The sequence below is a fragment of the Sciurus carolinensis genome, chromosome 13, assembly GCF_902686445.1.
Source record: "Sciurus carolinensis chromosome 13, mSciCar1.2, whole genome shotgun sequence".
Classification (NCBI taxonomy): Eukaryota; Metazoa; Chordata; class Mammalia; order Rodentia; family Sciuridae; genus Sciurus; species Sciurus carolinensis.
In genome coordinates this window covers 92,639,691-92,666,596 of record NC_062225.1, presented here as the reverse complement: position 1 = coordinate 92,666,596, position 26,906 = coordinate 92,639,691, and the positions used below count along the sequence as shown (strand labels likewise).

The 26,906-nt window shown below is 52.8% G+C and overlaps 2 protein-coding genes across 4 annotated transcripts in view; both read left to right on the top strand.

Moving 5' to 3' along the window:
• The window catches only part of Allc (allantoicase), a 33,802-nt gene extending 13,849 nt beyond the window's left edge, over positions 1-19,953 (top strand). For 2 of the 3 annotated variants that reach the window (XM_047523026.1, XM_047523027.1), the window contains exons 2-12: positions 1,701-1,795; positions 2,921-2,971; positions 6,911-6,998; positions 7,960-8,085; positions 9,053-9,132; positions 9,935-10,067; positions 15,141-15,296; positions 15,646-15,719; positions 16,639-16,747; positions 18,714-18,838; positions 19,654-19,953. In XM_047523026.1, coding sequence (XP_047378982.1) covers positions 1,706-1,795; positions 2,921-2,971; positions 6,911-6,998; positions 7,960-8,085; positions 9,053-9,132; positions 9,935-10,067; positions 15,141-15,296; positions 15,646-15,719; positions 16,639-16,747; positions 18,714-18,838; positions 19,654-19,860 — 1,239 coding nt within the window. In that variant the 5' untranslated portion in view covers positions 1,701-1,705 and the 3' untranslated portion in view covers positions 19,861-19,953. Of the gene's footprint in view, positions 1-1,700; positions 1,796-2,920; positions 2,972-6,662; positions 6,792-6,910; positions 6,999-7,959; positions 8,086-9,052; positions 9,133-9,934; positions 10,068-15,140; positions 15,297-15,645; positions 15,720-16,638; positions 16,748-18,713; positions 18,839-19,653 lie in introns of those variants that run through there. The other variant, XM_047523028.1, reaches the window with a different exon arrangement.
• Positions 19,954-20,687: 734 nt separating this feature from the next.
• Dcdc2c (doublecortin domain containing 2C) overlaps positions 20,688-26,906 on the top strand; it is a 120,995-nt gene continuing 114,776 nt past the window's right edge. Inside the window, exons 1-2 of the mRNA XM_047523169.1 lie at positions 20,688-20,974; positions 26,299-26,350. Of these exons, the coding sequence (XP_047379125.1) occupies positions 20,688-20,974; positions 26,299-26,350 (339 nt within the window). The remainder of the gene's footprint in view (positions 20,975-26,298; positions 26,351-26,906) is intronic.

Sequence of the window (26,906 nt, the reverse complement as noted above, 5' to 3'; positions counted from 1 at the left end):
TGTGTGTGCATGTGCCTGTGTGTGTGTGTGCGTGTGTGTGCATGTGCCTGTGTGTGTGTGTGTGCCTGTGTGTGTGCGTGTGCGCGCGTGTACGTGTGTGTGCATGTGCGTGTGTGTGTGCGTTTGCACATGTGTACGTGTGTGCGTGTGTGAATGACAAGCCTGACTTTGTGGAGAGACTGCAAACACATCCCGAGCAGGTGGGCAGACTCCAACACACGGAGCTGCACCTGCCGGCCGCCCTGTGACAGCACCATGTCCACTCAAGGCCAGCGGTGCCTGGCCGCGCCCTCCCACCGCCGCCTCCTCAGACTGAAGGGGATATCAGACACCATGTCATTCCCCAAGTCAGACTGAAATGCACAGCGACCTTCCGACAGAGGACAGGCGCTGGAAGGGCAGGCAGCGGCCAGGGAGCCACGCCAGGGCTTTGCCAGCAGCTGCTGGATGGGTGGCCACGAGCTGGGTGTGGAGGCCCAGGGTGCAGCCGCTCCGGGACCAGCAGGAGCTGGGTTTGGACACTTGGCTGAGATTCGGTTAGACGTCCAAGAGGAGATGTTTTTAGTTGGCAGAGGGGAATCCAAGTCTGCTGCGCAGCCGGAGTCCCCAGGGAGGGATCCCAGGGATGAGCGGAAGGAGACCATTGAGCCTGGACACTCGCCACTGCCGAGCCTGGGCACCCAACCAGGGGCACGGCAGGGCCCCTCCACAGGTGTGGTGCCTCAAGCTGCTGTTTCCGTTGTTGTGTCCTCACTCAGGAGAGATCCCAGAATGCCTGTTACACACAGCGTTCCATGTGAAGTCTGATACTTTAGGATTGCTAGTATCTCTGCAATTCCAAGGGAAATCCCTCTGCTCCTTGTATTTATTGTTGTTTCTTCTTTCATGAATGATTCCCTTCTTTCCGTGGTATGGGGACCTGAGCCCGGGGTCTTGCACTGCAAGGCAAGCACCCTACCACCGAGCTACATCCTGATCCTAGGAAGGATTCCGGATAGAATCCTGGCTTCTATGTGGTTTTCTGTTTTCCCCACGAGGGGCAGAAGAAAGGGAGGAGCAGAAGGTCACCACTGGCTGAGGGCTGCAAAGGCCCGGCCAGCCCGGGCCTCCTCGCCTCCTCTGGGGTCCCGGCTTCCCCTGGTGCTGGGATTGGCCCAGGTTCCCTGTTGGCCTGTGGTGGTGCCGACACAGTTCCTGAATCCTGCCTGCAGGGATGACCAAGGTTCTGTCCCTGCCAACTCCAGAGGGTGGTGGCAGGTGCGTCTGCTGGTGACTGTCCTGCAGCGGGATGTTCCCGGAGGCAGAGGTGTGTCCTCAGCTCTGCCCCATTTCTAGCCAGGGCCTTGTCACTTGCCGCGGGGTAAGTGTGCGAATGCACCCGCAGGCCGTTAAAGCTGGCCTAAGTCAGAGGGACTTCCCTGCCGCAGGTCACAACACAGCTGCAGGTTTTGCAGTGGTGGGAGGGCATGTCTGTGACCCTCTGCTCCGACAGACGCTACCTGCTCTCACGCCTCCCTGGCGTGTTCCTACAAAGACACACATGCCCGTCCAGGTGGCGGTAAGCCCAGCCTGTCACCGCCTCACCTTTGACGTCTTGGAGCTTGATTTTGGGAGCCTGGCTGGGGACTCCTCCCCCACGCAGAGCCGGTGGCCCCTCCACCTGCCGAGGCCCACTGTCCCTCCTGCCTTCTTGCTCCTAGGAAGCATGGCTGATGCTCCGAAAGAGGGAAAACTGACCAGGTTCCTGGACTTTGCCCAGCTGATTGACATGGCATCTGAGTCCGTGGGAGGCAAGGTAAGCAGGACTTCGGGGCAGAAAGCAGCGCTGCCTGCCCTCAGGCTGAGGGTCCCCCTGCCCGGGCAGAGCACCGAATCAGAGTGCAGCCATCGGGTGAAGGAGGGCCTGCCCGACGCACCTCCCTGCAAAGCATGCCAAAGAATTCACCTCAGCTGTGGCAGTCCTGACCAGGGAGGGCCCTGCACGTGGGAGGAGGATCCCCTCTCGCTCGGGGTGCTGATCAGAATGAGGCAGTGGTCCTTCGGCTTTGCTGTGGCTGGCGCACACCTGGGAGCCGGCGAAGCTGCGAAGGGGAAGGTTCCCGCCATGTGCAGAGCTGCCTGTGGAGGGTGGGAGGGAGGCCCTGTGCCCCCCAGGAGCCTCACGCCACAGGGACAGGCTCTGGAGTCCCACCAGTGCCGTGGCCGTGCCAAGGACGGGTGTTGGGGAGCGCTTGGGTGCCACCGCGGCTGGCGCTTGAAGCGGGAGGTCCACAGGGCCCATCATGCGGGAGATGCCCCAGGAGTCCTCCAGGGGCCGGGCAGCCCCAGGCAGCCGGTGACACCAGAAGAGCCGGGCCCTCCCTGACCCCGGGCTCCCTGGGCCCCGTCAGGGTGCAGGCACCTCCCTCCAGGCTGCAGCGGGCTCTGGGTGAGGTGGGGCGGCTGAGGCCGGCGCTCCTCCGGGAAACCTGCTTCCACGTTCCCGTGGCGCAGTTGGGGGCACCCCCTTGTCTGACCTGAACCTGCAGCTCGCCGGCACATCCCAGGACAGTTGCCCTGCAGGGTGACGGCCTGGAGCCCGTGGGAGAAAACAGGTGTGACCCAGGGTGGCAGGCGCACCCGTTGCCGTTGCTCTGGGGAAAAGCCACGAAAGGCTTTGGTCTTGCAAAGAAGGAATGGGTTTATTTGCTCCCCACGTGCAAGAAGTAGCCCTCCACCTCCAGAGGGTCAAAGGGCTTAGGAGAGCAGGCTGGGGAGGCTCCCGCCCCTCGGCGGCCGGGCCTGACTGCGGACCGCGCCTCTTCCTCTGAGCCAGTTGCGTTTTCCTTTTACTCGTCTCGGGATGTTTCAGCAGGGGATGGAATATCGCGGTTTTTAATTCACAGCCATTTCACCTTGGCTTCCTTTGTTCTCTGTCTAGGTTTTATTTGCAACAGATGACTTTTTTGCTCCTGCAGAAAACCTCATAAAGGTATCGTAAACCTATGTGGAGTGTGGGAGCGCTGGTGGGGGGCCCGGGCCACGCTGGCTCGCTGTCCCTGTGTGCCGCCTGTGGGGTTCTGGTGCTGGGCCCGGTCCGCACAGCTGCGCTGTGGGAAGCAGCAACGATCTGAGCTGAGGGAGGAACGTGGGGCCACCAGGCGTTAGGGGACAGCCTGAGGCCCTCAGTGCTGCCCCCTCCATAAGTGTGGACGTCATAATGTGAGCTGGGGAGGAACCTGCCGTCTTGAGCTGTTTGGAAAACCCTTGACCTGCCTTGTTAGGAAAGTGTAGGACCGCGGGGCGCGGTGGCCACGCCTGGAATTCTAGGGGCTTGGGAGGCTGAAACAGGAGGCTCTCAAGCTCAAAGCCAGCCTCGGCAACGGTGAGGTGCTAAGCAACTCAGTGAGACTCTGTCTCTAAATAAAATACAAATGGGGCCGGGGATGCGGCTCAGTGGAGTCCCCTGAGTTCAATCCCTGGTACCAAAAAAAAAAAGTGTAGGACAGCTTCTTATTTTAAGAAATGGTCAAATTCCAGCAGCTTGGAAGGCTGAGGCAGGAGAATTGAAAACTCCAGGCCAGCCTCAGCTGGCTCAGTGAGGCCCTGAACAACTTAGCGAGGCCCTGCCTCAAAATGAGAACATGGAAAGGGCTGGGGATGTTGTTCAGTGGTTAGGTGCCCTGGGTTCAATCCTGGGACGCACCCCCCCCCCCCAAAAAAAAAAAAAAAAGACACAGAAAAGAAGAAGGCTGCACTGGAATCCTGATCTCTTGTCAGACCCAGAGAGCGCATGCCTGGGAGGCGGCAGACCCCGCGCACAGGCATAGCGGGTGTGCCTGCAGCCAGGCCTCTGGCCTTCACCACGGGAAGGATGTGGGGCCAGCTGGAGCCTGACGCTCTGAAGGCACGTCCACGTATTAACTTACTTATTCCTCAAGAGAAATGAAAATAAGATGAGGACCAGAGACATTAATTAACCTGTTCTAGGTCACACAGCAAGCAAAGGCCAGGGCTCTTGCCACGCCACCACCTGTCTCACTGTTGAGCAGTTTCCGTGTGGGCACGCCTTGACCTGGCTACCCCAGACGCACAAGTGGGCACGTATGGAAACGGTGTTCATTCTGGACTCTTTGGAGGGGCAAAGCCAACCTAATGCAAATCCACAGGGAGGCAGACAAGTGTGGCCCTTCCTGACAGGGACTCTCCCTGCCTGGGCACGAGCCGGCACTGCAGCTGCCGGAGCCGAGGCCCTGCTGTGTGTGCAGGGCACGGGGTCGGGCGGCGCGCGTGGCGCTGGGAAGCCGGTCTCCGCGGAGGGGGCTTGGGAGGGGCCTGGCGGGCAGGTGTCTGTACACACCACAGATAGGCAGGCGCGCGCGGGCGGCGTGGGCACGTCCCACTCAGACATCACGACACACGCGCTTCCTCCTTTCCGTAATCAACAACGGCACAGAAGGAGCGCTGCCGATAAGTTGGGGCGCTGCTGTCCCTACGGAAGTGACACCGTGACCCTTGCGCAGTGGGGCTGCTCTGACTGCGAGGCACAGACGAGAGGCTGTATGTCTCGCTGTTCTGGAGGCCGGAGTCTGAGGCCGAGGCGACCGCACTGTGGTGAGGGCGGCTTCAGACAGCCGCTCATCCCCCGTCCGCGGGGCGGGCTCACGGAGGGGGCAGGCCGGGGTCCTGGTCCTTGCTGGTCCTGTCTTATTCAGCTCTCCTTCACTGGAGCAAGTTCCCGAGGCGCATCCACTTGGAAGGAGGACAGGCTGGTTCTGGCTCCAGTGTCCAGGTCCACCCAGGGCTGGCTGGCTGCTGCTGAGGCCTGGGGCCCTCCTCCTGGCGGGAGCCTGTGGAGGAGGAGGTGGCCTGGAGAAAAAAGGGAGGGAGTGGGAGGCGGGGCCCCCAGCCCCCTCAAGGGGGTCCCCACCAGCCAGGGCCCCACCCCTCGAGCCCCATGCAGCCAGCCGGGGACCCAGCTTTCAACCACGGCCTGTGGGGACACGTAAGGTGGAGACTCAGAGGCTCCACCCTGGGACCTAGTCACCCAGGCCCCACCTCCCAACACCGTCGGGTGGGGTCAGGCTTCAGCATACGCACCTGGGGGACCCAGACCGTCCACACAGAACGTTCTGACGAATTTTATGCTTTTAAATATGCCGTGCCAATAAGTACGTAAAACGCCAATTCAAACTTCAAAACTTGCACACACGTTATAAAGCGCTTGGCATCCTGCAAGCTCTCTTCCTCTGAGCGTCCCAGTGCTCACGGAGACCCAGGCCGAGCTCCTGACTGCCGAGGACACCCACGTCTCCTAGCCTGACGTCCCCTTTCCTGTGAGGCACTTCCAGGTTGCCCATGTTGGTACCCAAGGCAGCCGTCCTGCAGGCAGGTGTGAGTCCCTCTGGGGTTGGTCTGGGTTTCTCTCCTTGAGGGTGCCTCTGTCACCGTATGCAGCCACCATGTCCCCGACAGTACTTTTGTTAAGTGACGTGCTTCTCCATCCATCCAATCACAGCAACAGCGGCATGAAGAGCACCCTAACCCACCCACTCATCCCCAAAGCTAAACGGGGTGCCACAAGTCTGGCCTCTGAGGCCCGGGGTTCAGCGGGTGGCGCCCCTTCTCCTGCGTGCTACCTTCCTCCTGGGCGAGGGTTGTCTCTGAGATGTGACTGGCACAGGCTGAGGGGCCTTTGCCTGAAATGCTTGGGGCCAGAAGAGTTTCCAGTCTGGGTTCTTTAAATTTTGGAAGATTTGCACAGACTTCACTGGTTGACCGTCTCTAACCCCAAAGCCGGTGTCTCAGGTGTGAGGATCTGGGGGCACCTGGCTTCTGGTTTTCAGATCAGGGTTGCTCGCCCTGTGATGGCATTCAGACGCAGGTGCCAAGCCAGCCCTGGCCCTCCTGCGCGGCACGTTTCGTGGTCACGCTGGCTGTGGCTGGGAGACAGGCTGCTGTTGTCCGCTCTGGACAGCTGGAGAGAGCTGAGGCCGCGGGCCACACTCCACCGGCCCGGCTGCGCGCCTGCTGGCCCTGGATCCTTGGCGAGCGTCCCAGGCACGGCTCCCCGGCCTGCCCAGCCTGCCCCTGCTCATCTGGGGACTTTGCCCCTGCTGCCTGTCCCTGCTGGGCAGCCTCGAGCAGTGCCACAGGACCCTCTTTGCGGCCAAGCTGAGGCGACAGGCCAGTGTCTCCGTGTGGCCACCCAGCACTGCCCAGCAGATTCTGTGTGTCTATGTGACCGTGGTCATTAGGGCCCCACAGCTTCCTGCACTCTTGCAGGGCCACGTCTGTCTCCCTGTTCTTGGGGAACAGGCTGCTCGGGGCTGGGGCTGCGGCTCAGTGGTGGGCGCTGACCTCGCTCGTGTGAGGCTCTGGGCTCCGTAGAAATGAATGGACAAAATGATGGTGTTTGTCCCTCTACGACTAAGGAAGAGTTAAAAGAAGAGAGGAGGCTTGTCTGAGGAGCTGAGCCCGCTTTGCTGACCCCAGGAGCCCTCGTTCTCCCACCCGAGGTGTCGGAGCCCAGGGTTCAGCTGGACGCAGCCTCCGCCCGTGGCCATGCTACCTTGGCAGAATGGCTCGTTCTGTCCAGTCTCCCACTTGGCTCTGGAGAGCAGACCCGCCTGTCCTGCTCTGGGCACGCCGCCCGGCTCCCTGGGGAGGCGCTGCCTTCGCAGGCCTGGAGTGAGCGTGACGCCGTCGCTTGCTTCCGAGGGTGGCCGGCCCATTCTGTGTGCTGAGGCCCACGAGGGACTAACGTTTTCTCTGAGGGTGACTCGGAATAGCGAGGGGTCCCCTGATCTGGAGTGAGTAGCTGGTGGAGCAGAGGCTCCGAGATCCTTGCTGCTGGTCCCCAGGGGCACAGGGTGATGCGCTGGGGGCCAGCCTGCGGGAAGGTTAGTGGTCAACCTGCCTCTCTTTCTAGAGTGACGGCCCAAGCTTCAGAGAACACGAGTACACAGAGTTCGGGAAATGGATGGACGGATGGGAGACCAGGAGGAGGAGGACCGCAGGTAGGGGGCGCCGGCCCTGCCCACCCGCACGGGGGAGGCCAGCAGGGGCTGTGGACTCCAGCCTGTGCTGGGCCAATTTCTGCGCAGGGACTCGGAATGCTCTGCAGCTCCAGGGCCCCGTCGGGACGCCGGACTCTGAGAAGTCAGGAGGGGTGGCTTGAGTCCTGGTCACGGGAGGCAGAGAGGGTGGGAACGTGGCAGGAATGTGTGAAGGCCACAGCCAGGGAGGGACAAGACCACCTGAGCCGTGGGCGGACACTGGCCAGGGAGGCTGTGGGCAGACGCCCCTGCTGGTGTGTCACCCTCCCCAGCTCCGCCCAGGCCAGCGCCCAGGCCCTGGGGACGGAAACCAGGCGCGTCCTGCACACTGTGCGTTCTTTCCTGGGCCACCTTGAGATGCTTCTCAAAATTTATTTCTTGTCGGTCTCAATCAAAATATGCCTTTTGAAGTTGAAAAACGCCTACAAAACTGAGCAAATGCAGGCATCGGCTGGCAAACGGGCTTTCCTGCTGTGGTCTCGAGTCCACGGATACCCTCAAAGGGGGCTTCTGGTTCCTGCACTAGTGCTCGAGGCGCCACTGGAGTCTCAGGCCTGAACGCCTTCGGAGGCGCTGGTCTGGCAGCAGGGAGGACACACCGTGGCACGCTGACTTCCAGACTCTGGCAGTCACGGCAGGGCGTTCGGGGTGGGTGCAGGACTCCCCAGAGATAAGAGGGGATGGTAATGAGGACGGTGGGCTGGGGAGGCCCGTATCGCGACAGTCACAGGGAAGCTTCTGGAACCTAATGCTGCCCTTGACCTAGAGCCGAAGAGAGGGTCTTTGGGGTCCTGAAGTCGCCCTGCCCCAGAGCCGACCGGCAGGGGTCTTTCCATGGTGGGAAGGCGTTCCCGGGGCCGCTGTCTGTGGGGACAGGCTCTTTGCCCCCACAGGCTCTCAGACGCTCATCTGTGCCCTGCAGGTCACGACTGGTGTGTCATCAGGCTGGGGATCCAAGGAGTCATCCGGGGCTTCGACGTGGACATTTCTTACTTCTCAGGAAACCATGCCCCTCGCATGTCGATTCAGGCAGCGAACTTGGAAGAAGGTGCGTTAGGAGCCACGGTCCCCAGGGAGAGGGCCCGTCTGGAGTCCTCCCCCAAGCACTTCATTATGACCATGTGGGTCAGCAGCGTGTCCAAGGCAGCTGGGCTGGCTGGAGGGTGACCAGGATGCCCGGCAGGTTGCTCTGGGACCTGGAGTGTCAGTGTAACAGTGGTCATTGGCCCAGTATGGATCTCACCTGTGTCCAGGCCCACTTGCACCTAGGGACCCAGGACATTCAATGTGCAGGCTGCTGGGGACAGAGGGAGGGTGGCTGTGCCCTGGGGGGTCTGATAGAAGGACCTGGGACAGCGGCAGGCCACAGCTCCAGCCCACTTCTGGCCACTCCCGGTGGCCCAATGGTGAGCAGCTGTGGGGTCTTGGGAGGGGCCTGGGGTGAAGCAGCCTCCCTGGGTTGAGCTGTGCCTTGCTCCTGATTTTCTTGAACCCGCGGTTGTGTGCATGTACCTGCACGTGGGGGGCATCACGTCAGTGGCAGGCTCACACTGAAGGTGCTGCATGCACAGTGCCATTGGAGGCTCTGCAGACATGAACGGGTCCTGCTCCCCACGGTGGCCAGGGCCTGAGAAGGGGTGTCCTGGGAGAAGTGACCCGAGCAGGCACTGGCAGTGGGCACCAGGGTGCTGTTCTCAACTGCTGGGGCTGCTTCTGGAGCCGACCTCCAGGGGTCCAGCGGCAGGGACCCAGCTGCTGGGGGCTCTGTGAGGGGACACATCTGTGTAAGTGTGACCAGCCTCAGACACAGTATTCACTCTTGTGACAAGCAAATGTAGTCTCGAAAGTCACACGGCTTTTTGACATGGCGGTTAGTGCATAACTGCTGTGGTCTTCAACCCGTGAGTCTGACACTCTGGCCTAAGAGAGGCAAAACAAGATCTCCAGCCGGCTCACGGACACTGTGTCTCCGATTTGAGCCCGCGCCTTAATGCTCAACGTCACTCTACCTTCAGATAAACTGCCAGAAATCCCACAGAGAGGGACCCGGATGGGAGCTGCGGCCACCCCTGAGGAGTTTGAAGCTATTGCGCAGGTACGCCTAGCAGTGCGGGGCTGTTCTCGGGACCGCAGTCTGCCCCACAGGCCTCTGTGCAAGGCCATCCACCGGGACTCGCGACCCCGACACCCTCTCCTCTCTCACCCACCCTGTGCTTTGCAAATGCTTTGCTGTTGGCTCCTTCAGCCCGTGTGAGGGAGCAGTGGTCTGCAAGAGACCCTGGGCAGGGCCTTTGGCGCTCTGCACACACTGCTGCTGGCCCTGGCCAGACAGGACAGAAAGAGGCAGGAAAATTTACCCTTCACAGCAATTTGACATGGGAAGTTCTGTCAGATGAACTTAATTAAATAAACAATCAGGGCTTGTGTTTTGGCACATTCTTGTTTTTTAAGTTATTTGTCTGACAATTTGTCTTGTGTGTTATGAAAGTGATGATCCTTAGCAGGGAAATGAGTAGTGGCGGGGACAAAGAGGCCTTGAGCTGGGAAGTCCCATCTAGAGAGCCATCCCTAGGCTCCCAGGCCTGCCCAGGTCAGGGGGCAGCCCTGACCCTCTTAACAAAGGACCACGCCGAGAATCCTCAGGCGTCCGAGACCCTCCTTCACAAACTCCCACCACTGCTCAGAGCTCTTGTGATCAGTGTGGAGAAGGGTCCCAGGCAGGTCCTCACTGTCCGCTAGGTCCTGGCTCGACCCCCATGGCGATGACGTTGCAGCTCGCCGTTAGGTGTCCATGGCTCCTCTGTCCCAAGGCTTCTCTGTCCCCGATGCACCCAGGGCACCCGGATGAGAAACCTGTTCTCCTTCGGGCCACCGCTAGCATTTGTGTCTTTTGTCAGCTGAAGTCCGATGAGTGGAGTTACTTGGTTCCTATGACGGAGCTTAAGCCAGGAAACCCCGCCTCCAGCCATAACTACTTCCTGGTCAACTCCCCGCAGAGGTGGACTCACGTGAGACTCAACATCTTCCCGGGTAAGCGGCACCGAGCCCGCCGGCGGCGCTGCCCTTCTTCATTCTCTCACGCGTGGCATGGGTGGGGAACAGCATGCATCAGCTCTTCTTAGAAATGGATCTGTCCGGCATTTAGGATTGTCGTTCGCCCTTTGGTGCTCCAGGAAGTTCTTATCGTACTCTACTCATCAGTAGGTGGTTGACGAAAAATTACCAAGTGAACCAGGGTGTGGCCGAACAGTGGGGCCAGGTCAGCTATCTGCTGGGCACATTTATGTCAGAGGTACTCCTCTTCATAAAAATCCTGTGCTTCAGCCTGTCCTCCTCGTCTCTCCAGCCCTGAGCAGCTACCTGTCACTTTCTGTCTCCATAGGTTTGGCTATTTTGAACTTTTCATGTAAAACAATCGTATTTTTTTGGCCTCTTGTCTCTGACTTCTTTCACTTCACATAATGTTTCAAGATTCTGCAGCATAAACCAGCACTCGGTGCCTCTTCTTGACCACATAATGTCCACCAGTACACCACATTCTAGTTATCCATTTGGCAGTTGGTAGGCGTTGTTTCCGCCTGTTGGTGAGTACAGTCGATGCTGCTGAAACACTCACTAGCTTTTGTGCGGACCAAGGTTTTCACTTGTCTTGAGTTGGCACAGTGGTCACGTGTTTCGCTGCTTGAGAAAACTGCTGGATTTTCCCCACTCACATTCCCACCAGGAATGTCCATTTTTTTGCTTCCTTCCCAGTAAAAAAAGTAGTAACTTTCTGATTGTAGCCATCTTGGTGGGTGTGAAGTAGGACCTCATTGTGGTTTTGGTTGGTTGGCATTTCCTTGATGCCTAGTGACAGAAGCATATTTTCATGTGCTTATTGGCCATTTGTGTATTTTCTTAGAAAAAATTCCTTTCAGACTTTCTACTCATTTTAAAATTGAGTTTTTATCTTTAATTATTGAGTTATATAAGTTCTTTAGATATTATAGATATAAGTCCCTTATCAGATATAAGATTTACAAACATTTTCTCTCACTCTGTGATGTGCTTTTTCACTTTCTTTGTAGAGTCTTTTGAAGAACAAGTTTTTGGTGTTGATGAAGTTCAACATATCTGTTGTATTCTTTTCTTGCTTATACTTTTAGAGTTATATTTAGAAAATCAGATCAAATCCAGGAAACTATTCCTATGCTTTTTTTTCCTGTTTCATAGATTTGTATTTGCTCAAAGAAAAAGATCATTTTAATTTTATATTTACATCTTTGATCAATTTTGAGTTAAATTTCATACATGGTGTGAGGTAATGATTCAACTGCATTCTTTTGCATATGGGTATCAGTTGTCTAAGAAGCATTTGTAGAAAATACTCTTCTTTCCCAATAGAATGACTTTGGAACTCTTACTGAAACTTACTTGACCATAGACACATGAGTTTATTTCTGGACTCTCAATTTTATCCTTGATCTATATTTCTGTTCTTGTACCAGGAATGAACTATCTTGATTAGTGGTGCTTTAAAGTAAGTTTTCAAATTGCAGTCCAGATTTTTTTTTCCTTTTGAAGATTATTTTGGTGGAGGTCTTTTGCAATTCCATATTTTAGAATCAGCTTGTAAATTTGTACAAAGAAACCAGTTGGAATTCTGACACAGGTTGCTTTAAATCCATAGATCAATTTGGGGAATACCGCCATCTTAACACCCAGTCCCCTAATCCATGAACATGGGATATTACCCCATGTGTTTAGGTGTTCTCTCATTTCTTTCAACAATGATTTGTAGTTTTCACAGCATAATTTCTGTACTACTTCTGCTAATTTTTATCTTGTGCCTACAACCTTGCCAAACTAATTGTGAGTATTAATTGTTTTTGAGTAGATATTTAGGATGTTCTATATACAAGATCACACTGAGAACACGTCCTGTCTAAGGGGGATTCACCCTCTTTTGCTCTCTCCAATCAGGATCTTTCACCTTGTCTCTTTCTACCCCTACTAATTGCCCTGGCAGAATCTCTACTGCAGGACTGAACAGAAGTGGCATGTTATTCCTAATCTGAGGGATAAAGCCATTTTCAACCTCAAGTATGATACTGTGTGTGGGTTCTTCATAGATCCTTTTATCAGGTTAGGGAAGTTCCCTCTATTCCTATTTTGTTGCTTTTATCATGAAAGGATGTTAGATTTTGTCCAGTGCTTTTTCTATGTCTACTGAGGTGACCATGTGATTTTTGTCTTTTATACTACTGATATATTATGATGTACTACTTATTATATTATATTCCTGAATAAATTCTGCTTCATTTGCTGTATGCCCTGGGGACCACTTACAGAGACTTGAAGAGCTTCCTTCCCCCTGTCACAGGCTTCACTGGGTAGCAAGTCACCAGAGTTCCTCATGCTGTCATGTCATGATCCTCCTTGGGGACACCCTGTGTGTCTGGTTATCATGCTTCAAAAGGAGACACCAACATGAAAAGAACAGAACATCTGTTCTAAACCAGTGGAAGTGAAGAGACGATGGACCCCCATAGAGCTAGGGGCCACATGGTGTACAGGGCAGGGCTAACAGACGCAGGCTTCATGGAGACAGGGCCCCAGATCTGGGAGATGCCCACAGCCCAGCATATCACAGGGGAGAAAATGGTAGCTCGGGAACTATGTGTTATTGGACTGAACTTACAGAGCCGTGCCTTATGAGGACAGATAAGTAATAAAGATTAAGAAAAAGCGATGAATGTTGTAAAACAAAGTATTTAGGTGGAGTCTTAGGAATTTATATCTGATGATTTTGATTTTCCAAAATAGCAACTTTGTACGTCTAACCCCCTTTGTGCAGGGTTTAGGAGCTGAGGGGGTCTAGGGAAGTTTTCCCGTGGAAGTCCTGCTGTGCTGGACCAGAGGGTCCCAGAGCACATTAAGCCTGCCTTGACTGGTCGTCACTGATCGCTTGAAGGTGGGAGTCGGGCCTGGTCTGCAAGCAGCTCTCTTCTCCCTCTTAGCAGCATCCTCACCTGCTCCAGGGGTTCCACCTGGTATCCAGGTGTGAAAGGGATAGGACGGGGCAGTAAACCAGATGTCAGTGGATACAGACCTTGCAGTGGGTTGTGTATGAGATGCTCCTGCAGAATGGAGAGGTGTTGCTGAGATTCCTTGATATGAGGCTGGATATCAACTGTCTAAGAGGAATCTTATTTAATACAAAATTGGTTTTACATTCCTCAGTAAGTATTCTATGCCATTAAAGCAAGTCACAACGTCCCATGAGCCAGAGGATCGGTATTACCCCACAGTCCAGGTCCTGTTGAATTAGTCCCTCTCCTAGGATTTGATGCCCATGAAGTCTGATTTTAAAGATTGTAAGCAGCAGGACTTCCACTGCTCTACCAAAAGATTTTCAGATAATCCAGTTTCACAAGATTGTTCGTGTAAAGACATATGGCCTTAGCTTTGGTAGAGTTCTTTAGTATCTTCAGCATCTATATAAATCATGCTTGGCTCCCACCGTCTAGGAAGTAATATTCCAACAAGTGAAAATGACCTTTTGTCAGAAACCAGGCACTATGTGTCCATCTTGGTCGCTATTTGCTGCTCTGCAGATCTCATTGCAGACGGCTGCAATTCTCAGCCATGATTCAATTTTGCAAATACCATCTTTTGTAGTCTCACCAAATTGCTAAGCAGTGCAGTGCTCATGACATTCATTTATGAGTCTGAGGGGTGGTGGTAATGCTCGTTTCTGAAACCAGTGCTCAGGTATTGACATGGGCATTCATTGTCCATGGTGAATTTCCCAGTTGACTTTGGACCTCCATGGAGTTGACTTGCTCCAGGTAGAAATGATGCAGAAGTGAACAGTTAGGTGACTGGCCTGGACTTCAGGGAGTCTATACTGCAGGTAGAGACGATGCAGGAGTGATCAGCTTGGTGACGGCCTGGCCTTCAGGGAGTCTATGCTCTAGGTAGAGACGATGCAGAAGTGATCAGCTTGGTGACGGCCTGGCCTTCAGGGAGTCTATGCTCCAGGTAGAGACGATGCAGAAGTGAGCAGCTTGGTGACGGCCTGGCCTTCAGGGAGTCTATGCTCCAGGTAGAGACGATGCAGAAGTGAGCAGCTTGGTGACGGCCTGGCCTTCAGGGAGTCTATGCTGCAGGTAGAGACGATGCAGGAGTGATCAGCTTGGTGACGGCCTGGCCTTCAGGGAGTCTATGCTGCAGGTAGAGACGATGCAGAAGTGAGCAGCTTGGTGATGGCCTGGCCTTCAGGGAGTCTATACTGCAGGTAGAGACGATGCAGAAGTGAACAGCTTGGTGACGGCCTGGCCTTCAGGGAGTCTATGCTCCAGGTAGAGATGATGCAGGAGTGATCAGCTTGGTGATGGCCTGGCCTTCAGGGAGTCTATGCTGCAGGTAGAGACGATGCAGAAATGATCAGCTTGGTAACTGGCCTGGCCTTCAGGGAGTCTCTATTAGGAGTCTGGGAGACTGATAATAGAGGGGAATTAAAGAAAAAAATATAAAAAAGGTAACTTCAGCCAGACACGGTGGCACACACCTGTAATCCCAGCGGCTCGAGAGGCTAAGGCAGGAGGTTTGCAAGTTCAAACCCAGCCTCAGCAGCGTAGGGAAGGCGCTAAGCAACTCAGTGAGACCCTGTGTCAAAATAAAAAATAAAAACGCTGGGCACATGGCTCAGTGGTAAAGCGCCCCTGGGTTCAATCTCCAGTACCAGAAAACAAAAAAATGAGCTAACGCCATACTGCAGGCAGAGCTATGGAGAACATGAACAGGCAGCTGTGATAAAACTCCTCTGGGAAGTCAGGCAGGGGCAGGTGGACAGGGAGAGAGGACCTCCAAGGAGAGGCAGAAAGCCTTCCTGGGGCCACCGCATGTGGATTGAGACCCCGAGTGACAATATCCTGGAGAGCTGGGGAAGTTGTTCCAGTGCAACGTAGTGTCACGTGCCAGGGCCCCAGGGTGGTGGCTGCTGGATTTAAGGAACAGAAGTGGACGGGAGTGACAAAGCCTAGCAGGAGGTGAGAATGGAGATGATGTGAGGGCTGGGTCATGACACCCCAGCTGTGACCTCTGACCTTTTCTTTTCAGATGGAGGGATTGCTCGCCTTAGAGTGTATGGTACTGGGCAGAAGGACTGGACTGCCATCGACCCCAAAGACCCAGTAGACCTGGTGGCCATCGCCTTTGGGGGTGTCTGCGTAGGATTCAGCAACGCACATTTTGGGCACCCAAACAATATGATAGGTGAGAGAACATTCTGGGAGCTGGCTTTCATGGAGAAGAATGGGCACTACCATCACATACCCCACAGGCCAGGCTGTGTAAGAGGACGGGTCCCTGGAAGTGGGATAGAGGAGATGGGTGCACCTGGGGACTCTGCCTCCTACCATGGAGGAGTCGACATTGGCAGTGGGCCTTCCTGTTGTGGCCTGTTCCTTGCCACCCAAGGAGAACGCTCTCACCCACGCTGTGAATGGCTGAGGCCCGAGGGCAGCGAGAGCAATGCGGGCAGCTGTGCTCAGGTGTACGGGATCTGGGATTTAAAGACCTGGGCATTCGCTTTCACACCGTTAACCTGAGTTCCTCCTGGCAGGAGTCGGCGGGCCCAAGTCCATGGCGGACGGCTGGGAAACTGCGAGATGCCTGGACAGACCCCCGGTGTTAGAAGTAAGGAGTTTCAAGTTTTCTAAAAAGTTCTTTCAAGAAGCTTTTCATTTTACACCAAGGAATTTTTTGTTTGTTTGTTTAAGAATCCTCTTGAGCTTTTCTAAATGCTTACTGCTATTCTCCACCTTTTCTGAGTTTCCTGTCTGTGTCTGTCACTCTCTCCTCCACCAGGGGCAGGCATGCTGGTCACTGCCACCGCTCTGGGGCATCTTGCTCTGTTCCTCTGTTTCTTCAGTGAAGAACAAAAGGATCTATGGCTTCATGATACAAAAGCCATGGGTACCTTTGTTTGTATACCTAGAGGGAAAAATAGTGTTTGCTAGGATGAGACACCTGTGTAGCCTGTGACGATAAGGAACGCCCGGGCCAGCTCAGCTGCTCAAGCTGGCCAGTAACTCAGTCGAGACACAGACACCAGATGCAGGCAAAGCCAGCCAGATGTTCAGTTTTGAGTTCCACTGAAAACTTGGCCATGCTCCCTGCCCCCTGGGTGGCCCTCCGGTCACACCCAGAGCTTCCCCAAGTAGATGCCTGAACTCAACTTCCTGAGTACGAAGCGTTAGAGTCGATCAGGTGTCAGAAGAGATGATGGCAACCAGGAGAATATCCACTTTAGTGGCCCCATGGGCTGGATTGATTAAGATACCTCTGTGGATGACATTCTGTATGAACTTACAGTTGGCACCGAAAATCAGCAAGAACTGACAAAAATGAACTCTCAAGTCAGGATGAGGCATTTAAGGAGTGGTAGCAATTTACACACAAAGTAATTTACACATCGGCTCACAGGAAACGCCTTTTTTATAGAAAAGAATAAAAAGAAAGCACAAATGTAAGATGTTAACATTTTCCACCTGCTGTTTTTCAGGGTAATTTTAATGATGCCGACCGAGCTGACCTTTCTCTTCTTGAATTCCAGAATGACGAGAACGGCATTCTGCAGGTTCAGGGTTGTGAGTGGGCAGTTTTCCGGTTGGCACATCCTGGAGTAATAACCCAGATTGAAATCGATACGAAGTATTTTAAAGGTAAACGTCATAATAAGGAAGGACCTTGTGGTTGGTGGGCTCACTCTCCAGGTGACACGTCCCACGGAGGCTGGCGGAGCTGCTCTCTGCATGGCCTTCCCACCAGTGCTGTGCAGTGCAACCCAGCACCTCCCATCCATAACTCAGCTTCTCTGGTCGGCTCTGAAGGTCACCCAAGATTCCTGACACCGGGGGTCTCTGAATCGAATGTGCAGGGAGCCAGTGGGAGAAGCGGGGAGGAGGGGCCTCTTGCTGAGGGGCAGTGGTCCTAGCAGGTTGAGGGGGTGACCATTCCTTCTCCAGGTTTGACATTTTACATTAATTCTGTGGCGCTGGAGAAGGAACCAGGGCCGTGCCCTGCTAAGCACACCACCAGCACTGAGCGTGCCTGCTCCAAGCCAGACTCTGAAGGAGTGACATGCAGTTTTAAAACTGCACTTCTGGTGACAAGAGGAATTTTACATTTACTTTCTTAAGAGACGTATACATGGGTCATTATATCAAGAAAGTTCAAAAGAGGTTACTGAGCTTCTATAATTGCTATATACACAGCTTCACTGTGTAGGTCTTGGGTGTCTTGGGATTGTGTAGTTCTTTCTATGACAAATGGTGGCAGTCTATCTTCATATTTTGGAGGGCTGATTTTTAAGTGTGCTTCAAATCATCATGACTTTCATTGATTATTAGCTGTTCCATCAAGGCACAATATACACTGAGGACCAGGTCTGTCACCAAAAGCAGTGGGTTTGTGTTAATTGAGAAGTCATGTAACTCTAGCCTGCTGTTTGGAAAGCTGCTTTTCAGATCCCATTTCTTGGTTCTTGTTTCCGCTTTCCACTGTGGCTGATGGCAGCTCCTGCTGTTTTCTTTTAGCTTGTGTTTGCTCTTTGAGCAAATCTTTAATCCACAGTTTCTACATGAAAGGTTGCGATCACTTGTTTACTTTTTTGAAGGATACTTTAGTTAAAGTCAGGCAACAAATGGTGAATCCACTTAACCAGTTGCCCTCAAATGCAACAGGCCATGAACGTGCTGCTCTCAACCCCTTGGGACAGCCCCAGGACACTGTGAGGACAGTCGTGGATGAGGGAGCATGGCAATACCCACTTACATTATACCAGCGATACAGCAAATGACAACCACCTCAAATACACAGCACTTAAAAAACACACACACGTAGGCAGGTGTATCAGGGAACAGGAAGAGCAGCTGCAGCCCTTGGGTCTGTGTCCTACCCCAGGAGCATGCTCACCTGCCCCGGAGGCCTGTCTCAGATGAGCCACAGAGGGGGCATGTGGGCAGTGAGCATCCTCTTCCCAAGCTTCTTGATTAGCAGCTGCTCCTTTGTTGCCTTTAAACTCTTGGAGAACCCCTCTTGAATTGCTTCTCACAAAGCGGGTGGAACCTTTCCCCGGGGATCCTGTGACCCCACTGGGCACATGGTCCTATGAAACTCCAGAGCGGGAAGAGAGACTCAGCCCTACACCATCAGCTGGAGGCAACTGAGAACTCCCGCAGTACCGTGTGTCTCGCTGGTGCTCAGCACCCGCTGAGGAAGCTAGGATTTCTTCTTTTCCTTGCCAAGCTTCAAAGGGAAGAACTCGTCCCAGACTTAGGGCAATGTCAGATATGCCCCACGGCAGCGTGTAGTTCAGCCTGTCGGGTAGGAAGCTTACCAAACACACCCAGCTTTGGAAGTAAGAGTGCTACGGTGCAGCGCAGGTGTGCCAGCTGCTGGGGGCAGGCGCTTCTGGCTCCTCTGGAGAGCACAGGCATCCGGGAGGCCAGCCCACTCCACGCAAACTGGTTTGTCCCTTATCCCCAAACGTCACGCCCCTGCTTTTGCTTAGAGGGAGCAGTGGCTTGCTCTTTGCCTGGTTCTGATCTGGTCAAAGGAGCCTGGCGTCCCCCAAGCCGAGCGTGCTGAGGGGACGCGCGGGCAGAGCGCCTCTGCTTGCTCCCATAGGCAATTCTCCAGACAGCTGCAAAATTGAGGGGTGCATCCTGACCACTCAGGAGGAAGAAGACATGGTCAAGCAAAAGTGGACTGTTCCAGTCCACAAATGGAAGCCCCTGCTCCCTGTCACCAAGGTATGTGGGGATCTGGTATTTCCCCTAGACTCTTGTGTGGGGAACTAGAATACAGTGGCAGACCTCTTCTCAGTGTAGAGTGCAAGGGCCTGAAGAGGACGGACCTTAAAAACTGCATGGTGCGTTTATGGAAGAGGAAGGCAGGAGCTTGGGGGGCTCCTCGGCAACTTTGAGGCCAGCCTCAGCAACTGAGTGAGGCCCTGAGCAACGTGGTGAGATTCTATCTTAAAACAAAACAAAACAAAAGTGCTGAGGATGTGGCGATGTGGCTCCGTGGCTCAGTGGCAAAGTGCCTGGGTTCAACCCCAGGAGCACTTGTAACAACTTGTTGGGTGTCTAACAATCAAATTTTGTTAAAACAAAAGTTTGTTACATGCTAGGAATACACAAGTGGAAATGTTTCTGCACTATCTTTAACTTTTAGAAGGGGTGGTGGCACACTTCAAGTTACCTGTGGGATGACGCCCTGAGATGTTCCAGAAGTGCCTGTGATCCAGGAGGGAAGTGGGCACTGTGGTCAGGTGGAGGCTGGGGTGCTTCCTTGTAACCATGGAGGCACCAGAGGACTTCTCTTTCACCTTGTCATCCGCTTGTCCCTTAACTATTAAGGCAGCACACATCACGGGGCCCTGCACACCCATGTCACTGTCCCTGGGCATCCTTTCCCTGCTAGCAGAGTCCAATGGTGAGCTGAGCTGCATCACTGAAAAACAGCCTGAAGTCTCTTAGGTCCAAGCTGACAGGTTGCACGGGTGAGCCGGGCCCTTTGGGCCACAGGGTCCTTCTACAAGCATGCTGTTCTGCCTTTCTTCCAGCTATCCCCCAATGAAAACCAGTCGTTCGACAGCCTAACCCTGGAGCTCCAAGACGTTATCACTCACGCTAGATTCACCATCATCCCGGATGGAGGTGTGAGCCGCCTTCGACTCAAGGGCTTCCCGAGCTCCATCTGCCTGCTGCGGCCCCGGGGGGATTCCAGGATGAGGTTCTCAGTTAAAACGGGTTTTAAGGCAAACCTTTAACCCTGTGCAAAACACTCATTTCTACATAGCAATAACTGCCCACTTGAGGTCTTTTCAAGCGTTGTAAACACCTGGTGGCTTAATAAAAGTGGTCACTGCACCAACTAGTCTGATTTCTGTTGCCATGAAATGCTTGGTTACTTAAGGACTGGGTGTGGCTGTGAATGTAGGTGCCCTCCTGAGGAATTGCTTTAAAAAACAGCACAAGATACTGATGCTTATAACCCCAGTGTTGGGTGCCTTCTGTGTGCATATCCAACAGGGGATATGTAGCCTACTGTTAGAGAGTTTAAACTCCTCACCGCCACCGGGAACAGGTATCTCTAGATCGATTCATCACTGCAGCTCGGTGTACCCAGAATGGGGGACGACCTTGCTCCCGCCCGCAGAGTGCGTGCATCCGAATGACACACTCCCGTGCCAGGCGCCTGCGGCTATGGACGGCAAGCCGGTTCCAGGCAGCTTACCCACTCTGCGCCAGGAGGCCGAGACACTTTATAGGCTGTCGGTCGTTTAAAGAAACAGGCTCTGACCGCCACGACCGTCCTGATGCAACTTGCCTTGTGCCCGGGGGCAGCCAGCGCAGGCGGCGGGTCTCGGTGGGCGCGCCTGCAGCCTCGCCCCTCTTTCCTGCCACTTGCAGGACCACCCTCCTCCTCCTCTTTCTGGAGCCAGCTGCCACCCTCACCTGTCGGCCCGCAGGCCGCTGGTCACAATCGCCGGCGCGTCAGCACGCGCGGCCCTCCTGCCCTCCATGGTGACCGCGGGTCCGCTGGGCGTCGCTGCTGGCGCGGTCGGGCTCCGGCGCGGAGGCGAGCCGCAGCGCCATGGGCACGCGCGGGCCCTACCCGCTGGTGGACACCACGCCGGCCAAGACCATCCTGGTGTACCGCAACGGGGACCAGTTCTACGTGGGCCGCAAGTTCGTGTTCTCGCGGCGCCACGTGGCCAACTTCGAGGCGCTGCTGGAGCAGCTGACCGCGCAGGTGGACGTGCCGTTCGGCGTGCGGCGCCTCTACACGCCCACGCGCGGTCGCCCGGTGCACGAGCTGGAAGCGCTGCAGACGGGCGGCAAGTACGTGGCGGCGGGCCGCGAGCGCTTCAAGAAGCTCGAGTAAGTGGGCCGCGGCCGGCCAGCTGCCCCGCCCGGCCCGCCCGCCTCCCGCCAGCCCTCAGCGCCCGGCGTTGGGGAGGCCCGGCGCGGGGAGGCCGGGCGGGGGGACCTCGGGCCCGCGGCTCGCCTCTCTGTCCTCCCCTGGGTCCTCCCCTCGGTGGCTGCGGCCGGGACCCCGACGGAAGCAGCGTCTGCTCGGTGTTATTTGGGCTGGTTTCCCGCGTGGCCCCTTATTTCCTTCCACCTTTACTTACTATGATTTTGACTGCAAACCACGACTTTTCTATGATTTTATATGTGGAAATTCTGCGAGAGCTGAGATGAACTGTGATTCGCCAGACAGGATTTCCATTTCTTCCAAATTCCAGGAAGCTCCCAGCCCGAAGATACACTTTCCCCCCCATTTTAATATATTTTCTTTGTTCTAGTCAGTTGTACATGACAGCAGAATGCACTTTGACACAATGCACATAAATGGAGAATGATTTCTCGTTCTCCTGGTTGTACATGATGTAGAGTCCCAGTGTGGTGTAGTCCTCTGTGTGCATAGGGTGATAATGTCAGATTCACTCTCCTGTCCTTCCTACCCGGTCCGTCCCTCCTTCACTCCCCTCTGTGTAATCCAAAGTAACTGTTCTTCCCTAGTGCCCTCCCCATTTATTGTTAATGAGCATCCTTCTATTAAGAAAACATTTGGCCTTTGATTTTTTTGGGATTGGCTTATTTCACTTAGCATAATATTCTCCAGCTCCATTTATCAGCAAATGCCATAATTTTATTCTTCTTTTAGAAGAATATGTGTATATGTACTACATTTTCTTGATCCTTCATCTGTTGAAGGGCACCTAGGTTGGTTCCATAGTTTAGCTATTGTGGGTTGAGCTGCTATGAACATTGATGTGGCTGCATCTCTGTAGTACACTGATTTTAAGCCCTTTGGGTATAAACTGAGGAGTGGGATAGCTGGGTCAAGGTTCCATTCCAAGCTTTCTGAGGACTCTCCATACTGCTTTCCAGAGTGGCTGCACCAATTTGCAGTCCCACCAGCAAGGTATGAGTGCGCCTTTTCCCCACATCCTCGCCAACATTTGTTGTTGCTTGTATTCTTGATAATTGCCATTCTGATTGGGGTGAGATGAAATCTTAGAGTAGTTTTGATTTGCATTTCTCTAATTGCTAGAGATGTTGAACATTTTTTCATATATTTGTTTATCGATTGTATTTCTTCTTCTGTGAAGTGTCTGTTCAGTTCCTTAGCCCATTTATTGATAGGATTATTTGGGGTTTTTGGTGTTGAGTTTTTTGAGTTCTTTATATATCCTGGAGATTAATGCTCTATCTGAGGTACTGTTGATATTTTCTCCCATTATGTTGGTTCTCTTTACATTATTGACTATTTCCTTTGCTGAGAAGAAGCTTTTTAGTTTGAATCCATCCCATTTATTGATACTTGATTTTACTTCTTGTGCTTCAAGAGTCTTGTTAAGGACCAAGGATGCTCTTAATTAAATTAGCAGTGTCAGATTTTAATTTTTGAAAAAATAAAAGAGTAAAAAAAGTAGTTGTTTGTAGTGAGAGGTGATGAGTAGTTCTCAATTCTTAATGATTTTTGCAAAGAAACAAATTTAACACCCTGTTGTTTTTAAAGAAAATAATCATCCCAGGCATCACAGTTGCTAAGAGGTCGTCTTGATGACTGTGTCTTTAGATTTTGCATGGGACTTTATTCCTGTGATGATCCTGTTATGCATGAGGACTCCCTGACTGGAATATGTCCTGTGCAGATAGGTGACTTTGCAGCTATTTTTCCAGGCCATTCGGATGTCATGCACAGCTGGAACTTCAGATTTCCCAGTAGAATCCAGTATTCCTTGCAGTTTTACAACAACCAAAGAATGTTTGTACAAGAATCGACTTTAAAATTCTTTTCAATACATATATAATGAGAAGGATTTAAATTCCTCCAAAGTGTTTTTTTTTTTTGTAAAATTGATACTTTCCTCTGTTGGCAAGGAGGGAGGAACCCTAAGCCATCGCCCAACACCTGGACCATCGCCTGGGTCCAGGTGTTCTGCAATAAACCTGCTATCATCTAATTTTGTAGAGATTCTCCTGGTTTGATTTAAATGTTTGTAGAGACTCTCCTGGTTTGATTTAAATGTTTGTAGAGACTCTCCTGGTTTGATTTAAATGTTTCGTAGAGACTCTCCTGGTTTGATTTAAATGTTTCGTAGAGACTCTCCTGGTTTGATTTAAATGTTTCGTAGAGATTCTCCTGGTTTGATTTAAATGTTTCGTAGAGACTCTCCTGGTTTGATTTAAATGTTTTGGCCGTGTGGCGGAGACGCTCTGCAGTCTCTCCCTCCCGTTCTCCGTGTCCATGATGACTTTCTGAGAGGAGGGTGACCTACTGTGCAGGAGGGCAGGTCCCCAAGGTGCTGCTCAATGTTCTTTCCCTTGTGCCATTGTTGCTACAAAATAGGCGGATACTGCGTGCATGTGAAGTCTGACTCGGGGAGGTTTCATTTTCTTTACCTTTCAGGTTGATGAAGTCTGAAATCGGAATCCAGCCTTTGGAGAATAAAGCTTTGGAAGCTGTTGAGGCTCGAGTTGCTGGTATCAGGAGGCCAGCACTTGTGGGGACTTGTGTGGTCTGTAATTGCCTGGCCAGCGAGCAGTTAAAATTAATTTTCACCAGAAAGATAAGATTCTAATTGTGCCACCAGCAAATGAACTTTGAAGTGAAGCCTGATGTGTTAGTGTCCTGGGTTCTCCTGATAATGGCTGAGTCCGTGCACTGGGATGACTGTGGACACCATGAAATCCTCCCAGTGGCTGATCATTATTCAAATATTTCCTACATTTTTGGGAGTAAATTCGAGATGAAGCACGTGACCTTTTTCTTTATAAAACAAAGTGTTACAGGATAATAATTAATTTTAAGAAATAAATGTCCTAGCCGGACGCAGTCGTGCGTGCCTATAATCCCAGCGGCTCTGGAGGCTGAGGCAGGAGGATTGCAAGATCGAAGCCAGCCTCAGCAACTTAGCAAGGCCCTAAGCAACTCAGTGAGACCCTGTCTCTTAGAAAAAAAAAAAAGGCTGGGGCTGTGCCTCATAGTTAAGTGCCTCTGAGTTCAGTCCCCGGCACCAAAAAGGAAAAAAAAAGTCCTATAAAACCAAGAATTATTAACAATTACTTCTTTTGTGGAGAAAGCCATACTTACAACAAAATCTAAGTCAGAGTATCGTGTGTGTGTGTGTGTGTGTGTGTGTGTGTGTGCATGCGCTCGCACATGTGTGTGTTTTGGGGAAGGACCCTGAGTGATCTGGATTATAATAGGACAGCGTCCTCTTCGCCTCAAGAGCCTGTTGCTGAGTGGATGCGAAGGCGTCTTCAGGTCAAGCCGCCGGGGCGCCTCTGCTCCCGCCTCCCCTGCGTGGGTTTGATTCAGGGCTTCCACCTGAGTGAGCTCGGGTGGTCAGGTGACCTCGCAGAGGCCTGTTTCCTCACCAGTGAGTGGGGCTGGCTACCATGGACCCACTGCACGTGTGGGGAGCTGGCTGCTCCCCTCCTTGTTCTCTGGAAGCAGCAGGGGGAAGTTGGCCAGCAGCAGCCGGCCTCCTCCTGGCCTCCTCCCAATCTGTGCTTCACAAGCCACTGCCTGCCTACCCCAGAGAGGCGGGTCCCACCCGCAGGCCCTCCCACACCTCGTCCTGCTCACAGCTCTCTGAGGAATGGGTTGATCCCTGGTGCTGCTCCAGTTAAGTGTTCTTAACATTGAAACAGCCAGCTTTAGGTAGGATTTCCCCCAGACACTGGGGGTCGACCATTGAGCCACCCCTCCTGCCCTATTTTGTATTTTATTTACAGATAGGTTCTCTGAATATTTATTTATTTAGAGACAGCCTTGCTGTTGCTGAAGCTGGCTTTGAGCTCACGATCCTCCTTTCTCAGCCTCCTGTCTCAGCTTCCTGAGCTGCTAGACTTACAGGCGTGCACCATCGCCTGACTACTGAGCTTTTTATGAGACAGGGTCCTCTAGTTGCTGAGGCTGGCCTTGAACTTGTGTTCCTCCTGTGACTGCAGGGTGTGCCACCATGCTGACTCTGTAGGATCTTTTTATGTCTTAATTTTTGTCTTTATTTTTACTCCTTCCATTTAATAATAATCAGGTGTCTCAGTTGGGAGATTAATGCTTATAAGCAAATATGGAATTTGGGGATTTAGAATTTGCTAAGAAAACCTATCTGGAAAAGCACAAAGACTGGACGAAGCTCTTGAAGAGCTGATCGGAGGGCCTGTAAACAGCAGTGAGCTGGACACTCACAGGCTGGACGGGGCCGGCAGCTGTTTGTTTTGAGTCACACAGTTTTCAAAGATTTGAACTGGCTTCCATGTGTCAGGACTGGGAAAATGCGTATAAGTGTGAACTCTTGGTTTCTGTTAAAAAAATAGAGGATTTGATAGTTTGCAAGGACCCAGAGTCAGTGCCTGCATTTCCACGTGTAAACCACGTGGACATGAGAGGCCCTCCCCCTCACCACGGTCCCTGCGCTCCCTGCCACTGTCCTTGACCTCTGTGAGAATCCAAGCTCGTGACTCTTGACTGTATTGAATAATTGTTTTTCTTCCATCTACCAAGTTAAGTTTACCCTTTTCTGACTGTTGCTGAAATCATCAAAAAATGGTCACAATCTCAAATATGATTTTTCTTAAATCAGAAGAAACCTTAGTATCAGACATAAGTCTTAACAGTCTTATTTGTTATCCCTTAAAACTTTAATTTTGGGGGAATTTGGAAGGTTCTTCACGAGTCCCCAAGGCAAAAAAACTGTAAGAGTGAAACTCAGAAATGTTATTCTGGTAACCCTCCCCATTTTGGCAAAATAAGAGTAGTGCGGAAGCCCTGTGAGGCAGGAGGAGCCGAGGAGGCCCGGGGGGCTGGGCCTGGAGTCTGGCTTCTGCTCTGACCTTGGCCAGAGTGGACACACCACTGAGCTCATGATCTTGATCCTTTAAGACATGTTTAGGAAGAAGCTATCGAACGGGATAATCTCCGGGCCCACTCTGGTGAATAAAATGCTTTGCAGGAAAGCGATGCCTGCAAGAGCTTCCACAGGGCCGTGCAGGGGCGCCCGCCGGGAGGTCCTGTAGTCCTGCTGTGCACGCGGCTCTGGCTTCTGCGTTGAGGGTGGCTCCCTCTGGTTCCGCATGGCTGTGGAGCTGTCTGCTGCAATGCTGGAAGGCCCACAGCTCTAAACGGACCACGTTTCTGTCTCAGTATTCACCTTCTAACTGTGTCCTCCTCTCTTCTTTTGCAGCTATATTCATATAGCTCCCAGAAAGCCCGCAAAGATGAGAAAGTTGAAGGAAGTAAGTGTTCACGGCTGACTATGAAGAGGAGATGAATTAGATGGCCGGTAACAACCTCATGTCAGAACTGAATACCTGGAGTTTAAGAAGCAGTGTTTAGCAGGGAGTGCCCACCAGGCGGCCAGAGTGCACTGTGTGAGCTTGTCAGGCTTGTGAAAGCTCAGGTTGCCCCTGACCCTGGAGCCAAGCCTAGGGAGCTGGGGTCTTTGAGGCGCACCCTGGAATTGTTTGTTAAAATGTCTCATTTTCCTTTTTGTCTTTTGGGGTTTGGAAAGTCTGATGTCAGGAAGAACTATTTTAAGTTATGCAGAGCTGATGCTCATTGCAATGCTGAATCTAGAGGTTTGCCCCGGGACAGGCGTCTGGGACGTCTGCAGGGTGGGACAGGCACCATCCCATTGGGGTGCTTGATTCTTGCCCCAAGCAGCATAGCCCTTCACGTAATAGGGACCCACCTTTTCTGTAAGCGACAAAACCCCCCAGCTTTGAGTAACATAGCCTACTGCTATTTAGCATTTAGCAGGATTTTTACTTTCTTAAATGAATGGACTGTTTT